This window comes from Polypterus senegalus, chromosome 7 (genome assembly GCF_016835505.1).
Source record: "Polypterus senegalus isolate Bchr_013 chromosome 7, ASM1683550v1, whole genome shotgun sequence".
Lineage (NCBI taxonomy): Eukaryota > Metazoa > Chordata > Cladistia > Polypteriformes > Polypteridae > Polypterus > Polypterus senegalus.
The window spans coordinates 33,134,387-33,145,377 of NC_053160.1; the positions used below are offsets into that span (position 1 = coordinate 33,134,387).

The window sequence follows — 10,991 nt, forward strand, 5'->3', positions numbered from 1 at the left end:
AAAAACACACACTACCTACACTAAGCTTCTGTATAATCAGAAGCCTTATATCTTATATTAAAGTGTATTTTTATAATTAAACTATAGACCACAGGTGATAAATGTTCATTTTTATTAACACAATTAAATTGTGTGGGCTTATTGTTCAGTGATCATAAAATACTAAAATAAATTTCCTTAAAATTCTTAATAAATATTTACCCATAATACATATGGCATAAAAGAAAATAAAAGGCTTCTCATAATTACATGGCAAAGAACAGTCTACAGTAAGTGTCTTTTTTTTTCTTTTTAATTATGTAGTTTACCATTTTAATTATTTAGTACTTGTTTCGTAGGAAAACTTGTGCTGTATGACATACAGCAACAAACAATAAATACAGTACAAATCTTAAAAAAAGCCTATTGTTTTCTAAGCAGCAATTTCACATTAATCTTTACCTTTTCTTTTCCCAATTAAAAGTGTAAGCTTCTGCATTTTAAACAAACTCGTTGTCCAAACTCAAGTTGTGTCCATTTTAATTTAAAGGACAAAGTAAAGGTCTGAATTCTTTAAAGTAACTTTTCTTGCCATTTGTCTAGTGGCACAGGACAACTTCTCCGATTACTTTTTTCAGTTTATTACTCCACTTTCCTTAACACAGTGGCCAATATGCCATTCACCTCTCCGTCACTGATAAAATAAACCTCCACTCACAGCCATATTATCTTGTGTTAAGGACACTACAACTAAATTACCATAAAGCTTAGAAAAGCAAGGACTGAAAACATCAGTTTTGGTGATTGGCCTTTTTACCGATCAAGTCTTTTGACTTTCTCATATATGAAGTATAGGGAAAGTATTGGAATCCTCCAAAAATTCCATTTCGAGATTTTGATGAATATCAACGTTTTTGACCCTACGTCCAAAAATAACAATTTTGGAATTACATCTGTATGTCTGTGTGTGTGAGAGTAAACTTTCACTTAGGTCAATCAAATTTTGCATACAAGCATTAGGTACAAAACGTAGATTTCTATCAACTTTTGGGCTATTTCTGCTAACCGGAAGTTTATTAAAAAAATTTTTTAAAAAATCATCTTCCAAAGGGTAAAATGATTAAAAGTACTACTCACTTTACAAAGATTACCTTTATTCAAAAGATTTTTTAATACATCTTTGATATGCTGCATAATAGAGCTGATAATTTAATCACAATTTTTTAAAAATTTTCAAAACAATTTTGAGCTTGCTTTCCAAATATAAGATCTAAAGAATGTGAAATTTACCCCAAGTTTATTTTATTTGTGAGGTAAAATAGAGAAATAAACAAAATTTTATTTTATTTAGGATTTTTTCATACTCAACATTAATAAGGCACTTTGAAATACAGCTCCACAGTACAACCTTTTTTTTCCACAATTAAAGTAAAGACAAGCAGAAAAACAAAAACCTTGTTCAGGGTTACAATGTGAGATAGAAACCATAACTGAACTAACAGAGCTATAATTCAGTGGTCAAATGTTTTTATAAACCCATCTGCACATATTTTACCTTTCACATGTTTACCTTATACCACAAATTAAATAAGCATATAAAAATAGTAATTTGTTGTCTTACTTTCATTTGTGAAAATGTCGCCTCATTCAAAGAATTTTAAACATTACTTTTTCTACCCTTGTCAAATCCAAAACAACAAAACTGCATTCAAACCCAGATATTTTTACAGCTGTGAGGATTATACACTGAAACTTTACTGCACATGTATTTTTAGTTTGTTAAGTTTTGCATCTCATACTTTTAGCAGGAAACCTAACATTAAACACATAAAAAATATGAAGTTAGGCATGATAAAAAATGTTAAGTCTAAATGAACAGTCTAAGTCTAAGCGTTAAAATCTTGGGAAGAGAGATGAGACGTGTCTTTCTCAGAGAGACATTTTCAAGCCCCACGAGACGAGACTTTGTGCCAAGAGATTTAACCACATTCAGGGCTGGAAATTAAAGCCAAAGAGTGGAAGACAAAGTAGAACGCTGTAAAGAGGTTTAAAAACATTGGCGCAATACACATGCAGAGCAGGTTAGAGATAATGGAAGTACAGAAATTCGAAAGTCTCAAAAAAATGACAGTAAAGGTTGCATTAGTGCAAACAAATTATTACTCTGTGAAATAACGTAACACCGAAAAGATATCAAATATATTGTTCGGATTTAAACTAAGTTGGAGCCTTGTAGATCACCTGATTCATGTTGCCATCAGGGAAAAGTAGTGTTTCTTCCCAATGAAGAGGCGTATCCGCAAGAATTAAAAGATTTGTTGTTTGGTGAAAGTGAAATCCAACAAGAGAAAAATTTAAGCCCCACGAAACAAGACTTTAGGCAATGAGATTTGGAAAAGTACTGCACACATCTAAAAATTTTTACAACCACGCACACGGTTCAATCAGTTATCATTTGTGTGAATGCTATCGTCAGACACAGTTCGTGTAGAGAGAAAGAAATGATGTTCACTCATGGGCAGTTATACGTTGTGTTGTCAAGATGCAATTCCAAACACGGAATCAAAATTCAAAGCGATATTGACGAAAAGGTAAAAGCGGAAAGAGATTGAATATATGGACATATGTGATATAACAGAAGTATGTTGATGTTGTTTGGCTTTAAACTTTAAATCGGGGACCTTTAGATCGTCTAATTCGTGTTGCCATCAGGGAAAAGTAGTGTTTCTTCCCAATGAAGAGGCCTAACTGGGAGAATTAAAAGTTTTGTTTGTTGAAAGTGAAATCCACATATGCAAGCGGCAGACAAGCGAAGTTGCTGGCACGTAGCACATGTAGGGGGGCTTGGCAAGCGAAGCGAGCAAGGGTCGAAGCTCCCTAGTTATACTACATAAAACAAAATGAAGAAATATACATTGACCTACTGTTATGCAAAAAATGAGCTTTAATAACCCAGTTTTATACAAAAACCTGTTTTTTAAAATGCCATGTAAACCCTTATTCTGGCTAGATAAACCAGGTAATTGATCAATGAGAAAGCTAGTTAACACACAGATTTCTCTGCGAATAATCCCGATATTTGGTCATGTTTAATTAGGTTAGAGTTAAGGATTTCGTAGCCTGCAAATATCATTTGTACTCTTTTTACCTGCTTTGCTTCACATACACTTTCAGTACCCACAGACAGAAGCAACCACAAGATAAAATTCCAAAGCCAAATGCTTGGGTGATGACATTATTTCTTCTCCTGGTTGAAATAAGCTGTCTCAGTGTTTCAGAAATCACTAAATTTATGTTGATAGGCTGAATGTACAGTGTCACGCTCAGCAGCACAATCTTGGGAGTAGAGTTGGGGGTAACATGTTAAAAGTAACAAATAGTTTAAATGCCTAAACTAACGCAATACTTATTTAATTGTAGTAAAAATACTCGCTTTATTATCCCAACTGCACTAGGTATAAGACAAGAAGCAAACATACTGGTACTCAACTACTTTGTAGGGCACAATTGCACAGCCAAACAGAAAAGAGCATGCTGCACGCAATTCAGTAACAGAAACATATTAATAAAAGTTTCAATTTACTTTTAATCTAGCAATCTGCTATAGATGTGTGGAAACAGTATGAACGGGTGGCATACTGTACCACAAATCTTTGGTGGCTCAGATCAATGATATAAAAAGAGGATGAATGGAATTTACTTTAAAGAATATGAAGGACTAATCATATTTATGAAACACAAGAAAATGATTGAGATCTATTTTTCAATATAGTTATATAGGTATTTATTATAAAATGTAATGCATTACAAAATACCTGTACCTAGTTACTTTTGATTTACTTCCTGTTTTGCATAAAAAGCTACAAATGTTCACTGGCCAACATTTACTATTATATCCTATACCCATATATAAACGTTCATGAATCTGGCCAGAAAAACAGACCTCGATCATTATCTTGTGTTTCATAAATATGATTAGTCCTTCATGTTCTTTAAAATAAATCCCATTCATCCTCTTTTTATATCATTTACCTGAGCACCCAAAGATTTGTGGTATGAACACTGGCCACAATGCCACCAGGTCATACTGTTTCCACACATCTATAGCAGAGTTTCAAAACAAAAAAGTAATGTAAGAAGTTACTGTTAACAGTAATCGTTGCCATACTGTTCCCAACACAGGATCCTTGCATTTTTTTTTTTTTATTCACGGCAGCTGATAATCATGTTTATGACTTCAGCGTGTTTTGCCAAAGATGAAATACTTACAGTATCTCACAAAAGTGAGTACACCCCTCATATTTTGTAAATAAACTGCTCAAAAAAATTAAAGGAACACTTTGAAAACACATCAGATTTCAATGGGAAAAAGAAATCCTCCTGGATATCTATACTGATATAGACTGAGTAATGTGTTAGGAACGAAAGGATGCCACATGGTTTGATGGAAATGAAAATGATCAACCTACAGAGCCCTGAATTCAAAGACGCCCCAAAAATCAGAGTGAAAAAAATATGTGGCAGGCTAGTCCATTTTGCCAAAATTTAATTGCAGCAACTCAAAATTGTACGCAGCACTTTGTATGGCCCCTGTGTTCTTGTATACATGCCTGACAACATCGGTGCATGCTTCTAATGAGATGACAGATGGTGTTGTGGGGGATCTCCTCCCAGATCTGGACCAGGGCATCACTGAGCTCCTGGACAGTCTGAGGTGCAACCTGGTGGCATTGGATGGACCAACACATAATGTCCCAGAGGTGTTCTATTGGATTTAGGTCAGGAAAGTGTGGTAGCCAGTCAATGGTATCAATTCCTTCATCCTCCAGGAACTGCCTGCATACTCTCACCACATGAGGCCAGGAATTGTCGTGCACCAGGAGCCACTGTACCAGCATAGGGTCTGACAATGGGTCCAAGGATTTCATCCTGATACCTAATGGCAGCCAAGGTGCCTTTGTCAAGCCTGTAGCGGTCTGTGTGACCCTCCATGGATATGCCTCCCCAGACAATCATTAACCCACCACCAAACTGCTCATGCTGAATGATGTTACAGGCAGCATAATGTTCTCCATGGCTTCTCCAGACCCTTTCACTTCTGTCACGTGCTCAGGGTGAACCTGCTCTCATCTGTAAAGCACAGGGCACCAGTGGTGCATCTGCCAATTCTGGTATTCTATGGCGAATGCCAATCGAGCTGCATGCTGCTGGGCAGTGAGCTCAGGGCCCATTAGAGGACATGGGGCCCTTGGGTCACCCTCATGAAGTCTTTCTGGTTGTTTGGTCAGAGACATTCACACCAGTGGCCTGCTGGAGGTCATTTTGTAGGGCTCTGGCAGTGCTCATCCTGTTCCTCCTTGCCCAAAGGAGCAGATACTGGTCCTGCTGATGGGTTATGGACCTTCTATGGCCCTCTCCAGCTCTCCTAGAGTAACTGCTTGTCTCCTAGAATCTCCTCCATGCCCTTGAGACTGTGCAGGGAGACACAGCAAACCTTCTGGCAATGACACGTATTGATGTGCCATCCAGGAGAAGTTGGACTACCTGTGCAACCTCTGTAGGGTCCAGGTATCGCCTCATGCTACCAGTAGTGACACTGACTGTAGCCAAATGCAAAACTAGTGAAGAAACAGTCAGAAAAGATGAGGAGGGAAAAATGTCAGTGGCCTCCACCTGTTAAACCATTCCTATTTTGGGGGGTCATCTCATTGTTGCCCCTCTAGTGCATCTGTTGTTAATTTCATTAAGACCACAGCAGCTGAAACTGATTAACAAGCCCCTCTGCTACTTAACTGACCAGATTAATATCCCATAAGTTTCATTGACTTTATGCTATACTCTGATTAAAAAGTGTTCCTTTAATTCTTTTGAGCAGTATATTTTATTATATTTGTTCATTGGACAACACTGAAGATATGACACTTTGATACAATGTAAAGTACCGGTAGTCAGTGTACAGCTTGTATAACAGTGTAAATTTGCTGTCCCCTCAAAATAACTCGGCACACAGCCATTAATGTCTAAGCTGCTGGCAACAAAAGTGAGTACACCCCTAAGTGAAAAATGTCCAAATTGTGCCAAATTAGCCATTTTCCCTCCCAAGTGTCATGTGACTCGTTAGTGTTACAAGGTCTCAGATGTGAATGGTAAGCAGGTGTGCTAAATTTGGTGTTATCGCTCTCACACTCTCTCATACTGGTCACTGGAAGCTCAACATGGCACCTCATGGCAAAGAACTCTCCGAGGATCTGAAAAAAAAAAAGAACTGTTGCTCTACATAAAGATGGCCAAGGCTATAAGAAGATTGCCAACACCCTGAAACTGAGCTGCTGCACGTTAGCCAAGACCATACAGCGGTTCAACAGGACAGGTTCCACTCAGAACAGGCCTCGCCACGGTAGACCAAAGATGTTGAGTGCACGTGCTCAGCGTCATATCCGGAGATTATCTTTTGAAAATAGACGTATGAGTGGTGCCAGCATTAATGCAGAGGTTGAAGGGGTGTGGGGTCAGCCTGTCAGTGCTCAGACCATATGCCGCACACTGCATCAAACTGGTGTGCATGGCTGTCGTCCCAGAAGGAAACCTCTTCTAAAGATGATGCACAAGAAAGTCAGCAAACAGTTTGCTGAAGACAAGCAGACTAAGGACATGGATTACCGCAGTGCTTCTCAAATAGTGGGGCGCGCCCCCCCTGTAAAGGGGGGCACGTTTGACCTCGGGGAACATGCTTTTTTATTTTTCTTTTAAATTTTTTTTGAATTTAGAATGCACTTTAAATCTTTTCTGTTACATTTAATAAAGCTATTCTTTGTTGTAAATTGGTCCATATTTCTTTCATTTTTTATTCTCTTACTGTATACATTAATAAGGATACAGTGTTATGCAGAGGTGAGCTTATAACAATTTTATAGACAAATTATACTATTTATAGTCGCGTGGGGGGCGCGAGATGTTTTCTTCTTCCTAGTGGGGGGCATGACAGAAAATAATTGAGAAGCACTGGATTACCGGAACCATGTCCTGTGGTCTGATGAGACCAAGATGGTGTGGCGGCAACCAGGTGAGGAGTACAAAGATAAGTGTGTCTTGCCTACAGTCAAGCACGGTGGTGGGAGTGTCATGGTTTGGGGCTGCATGAGTGCTGCTGTCACTGGAGAGCTACAGTTCATTGAGGGAGCCATTAATGCTAACATGTACTGTGACATACTGAAGCAAGGCTTGATCCCCTCCTTTCGGAATTTGGGCCACAAGGCAGTATTCCAACATGATAACGACCCCAAACACGAATTCCAAGATGACCACTGCCTTGCTAAAGAAACTGAGGGTAAAGGTGCTGGACTGGCCAAGCATGTCTCCAGACTTAAACCCTATTGAGCATCTGTGGGGCATCCTCAAACGGAAGATGGAGGAGCACAAGGTGTCTAACATCCACCAGTTCTGTGACGTCGTCATGGAGGAGTGGAAGAAGATTCCAGTGGCAACCTGTGAAGCTCTAGTGAACTCCATGCCCAAGAGAGTTAAGGCAGTGCTGGAAAATTATGGTGGCCACACAAAATACTGAAACTTTGGGCACAATTTGGACATTTTTCACTTAGGGGTGTACTCACTTTTGTTGTTAGTGGTTTAGACATTAATGGCTGTGTGTTGAATTATTTTGAGGGGACAGCAAATTTACACCGTTATACAAGCTGTACACCGACTACTTTACATTGTTTCAAAGTGTCATATCTTCAGTGTTGGCCCATGAAAAGATATAATAAAATATTTACAAAAATGTGAGGGGTGTACTCATTTTTGTGAGATACTGTAAGTGGATGCGTGCATGCAAATTGGGGAAGGAGGACCAGGTTTCTACATAAAATGGGTTACTCACCTTATCCTGGACTATGCAAGACTAAAAGGAGAACCCAGAGACCTGTAAACACAGTAGCCTAAACATTGCTAATTGTTATCCTTGTGCTTTGAAAGAGAGATGGCTGTTCTCACTGAATTTAAAATTTCGGAGATTTTTTTTTTCCTTCACACACCAAATCATTTGCTTGGTTAATTATTTCTAACAGAATACCTCCAGATATCTGAAAACAACATGAATCAATACTTCTTTAACTATGCAACAACAATAATAATAATAATAATAAAAGGAAGCTTGTCTATAAGCAGAGAAAAATCTAAAGTGAGATAGCAAGAAACAGGTTGTACCAGAAAATTGTAAGAAAAATCTGGAAGCAGTTAAATGCACTCAACAGTATTTTGAAACAAGCACCTTAGAGGGAACAACCATTTAGGATACAAAAATAATCTGTTTTGTACAAGTCATTTGTTTGAAAGGAATTTTACTACTACTGCTTTAACAAAGTATTACTTCATTGGTACTGATGTGAACAAGAACTTTGTACAATGAAACAAACGAATTACATACATTGAATTTGCCAGCATCCAAAAAAATCATACAAGTAGAGATATTTACCTTATAATTTTTCCAGTAGATGGTGTCTTGTGTAACTTTTTCTCCAAGCTTTGGGTAGCTTTGAATTTTAGTAGGTTTATACGCAGTCATTTCTTCTTGAAATTCACGGTTGAAAAATAAACTGCAAACAAGTGAGAATGAATAAAAATCCACTGAGCATTCTGTCATGCATAATACTTCTTGAAAACAGGCAAAAATATAAACTGTCTGACAAATAAACATTATGAAGATATTGTAAAAAGGCTATTTAAAAAAAACATCAGAAATCAACACTACCTTATTCAACCATCAATTTTCTGAACCTGTTTAATAATCCAACACTGGCTCTGCATTATTACATTTTCAACTAACATTTTTCTTAACTTAAATCACTCCTCCAGTTTACATGAATAAACAGAAAATGAAACACTATTAATAAAAACAACAAAAGTCACGTTGTTAAAACAACAATAAAATGTTGCAGAAACTAAACAATGACAAAAGCAAAGTGTAAGAAAACCACTGTCTAGTAACTGATCTCTAAGACTACTGCAAAGGCACAGGAGTCTGTTTCAGAGCAGCTATGATTGTAAACTGGAATCACAAAAGATCAGGTATAAACTGAAATATTGTAAACTTATGAGAAAAGATTACATTCTTGAGAAGGCGTTGATAATTGGGGAAAGATAAAATATACGGGATAGAAAAAATAATGCATAGTTACTCCTCCAATGTTGTCATTTAATTGTATTTAAGCGTCTAAAGGTGAAAAAACATTAGTTGACCTGATTTATTCTGCGAGTTTAATGGCATATTAAATTAATTTTGATATTTTGAATCAGAAAATGTTGAGACTGAGCAACTCCTCATACACATATATATATATATATATATATATATATATATATATATATATATATATATATATATATATATATATATATATATATATATATATATATATATATATATATATATATATATATATATATATATATACATATATATATATATATATATATATATATATATATATATATATATATATATATATATATATATATATATATATATATATATATATATATATATAGGTGCTGGTGAGTTTCTTGCCCACCACAAAGACATGCATCCTAAGGAAACTGGCATACTCTTAACCAGTGTTATATGCGTCAGTGTGCCCTGCCATAGCCACCACTAGCCCGTCACCTGTGGTCTGCTTCAGAAAGCAGGGTTTGAGTGCATTCCGAATAAAATAAATCGTGGTTTCAGAAATCAGTCCCAATCCATTCCAGAAAATCAAATCTGCATTTCTAGAACAGATTATATCAGAATTACAAAGATAAGGACACTTCGCTAATCCTGCATTTTGGAACGGACCCAGGCTTTGCCTGTTCCAGAAAGAACTTTTTGACAAAGTCCACCTCATTGACGTGGACAAACAAAAACCATGAAACGAACATGCAAAACAAGCTAAATGTGAAGGGTTTGCAGTCTGAATAAGTAAGAAGCAGCACATCAGTCATAAGATCAACGATCGTAAATGTCCTGTCAGAAATGCTGCTATTTAATTAGCAGTAAAAGTCAAATAAATGCTCAAAATGTGCTTCCCCTTCCTGAACGAACAACTGGTAGAGAAGCACAATTCATTTACCAAATACTGAACTGAGGAACGTAATCAGACGTTGGGCCAGAACTACAGCAGCTGGGATCCTCTAAAACGTTACAAGCAGTGGATCACATCATGGCTTTGAGTTGACATCGATGCAAATAATGGATATTCCACACGTGTTTTTATGTTGTTGCGGTTTTGTTTTCGGCAATTCCAGGTTTCTCTACAACAATTGGAAATGCAATATAGCACAGCAATCACAAAAGTATGCCCAACTTTGAAGCGGTGTCTATCAAAGGTGGTAGCAACTGCGGCAAAACAATCACCATTGCCGGACCCGTATAATCGAGATCTCCAAAACTTGACCACTTTGCAACAAAGAACAATAACTGAAAGCAAATACTTATACTTTCCTAAATCTTTTACTACATATGTGCAGTATTAACCCTGAGTACATACGTAGATGATATCTTTATCGTAATTTAAAAACAAAACAATTATTTAGCCTTACAAGAATATTAATTTTCTCATTATAGAATTCCCCACTGCTACATGACGGACACCATATTACAAAATGTATTCGTATTAAAACAACACGCACACTAAATAACATACCTGATATCACGCCTTCTTGGAAGGAAAAACAAATACGAAAAAAATAAAAAAGTTTCTAAAACACCGACGATCACGCCGGGAAGCAGAAGTAACTACGTCTTATCAAAAGACGTTATTGGTGTCCGGTCTTAAAATATCCAAATAAATACAGGGATTTGTTGTAACTCCACAATTCACAAGCGTAACATCAAAATTGTCCGTTGACATTAAAATGACTGGAATTGCCATTAAGCCAGAATCACGTTGCAACTATCCCGTCTGCAGGAGGCAGCCATCTTGATCAGGTACCACTTCCGGTGTGAACGCGTCAATACTCTTTATTGTAACTCCGGATGG

General features: G+C 36.9%; 1 protein-coding gene across 1 annotated transcript in view; it reads right to left on the bottom strand.

Annotated features, from left to right (window-relative positions):
* Window positions 1-10,960, bottom strand: part of utp15 (UTP15 small subunit processome component) — a 33,415-nt gene extending 22,455 nt beyond the window's left edge. Inside the window, exons 1-2 of the mRNA XM_039758450.1 lie at window positions 10,656-10,960; window positions 8,450-8,570 (exon numbers count right to left, since the gene is read on the bottom strand). Coding sequence (XP_039614384.1) covers window positions 8,450-8,539 — 90 coding nt within the window. The 5' untranslated portion in view covers window positions 8,540-8,570; window positions 10,656-10,960. The remainder of the gene's footprint in view (window positions 1-8,449; window positions 8,571-10,655) is intronic.
* Window positions 10,961-10,991: the final 31 nt, after the last annotated feature.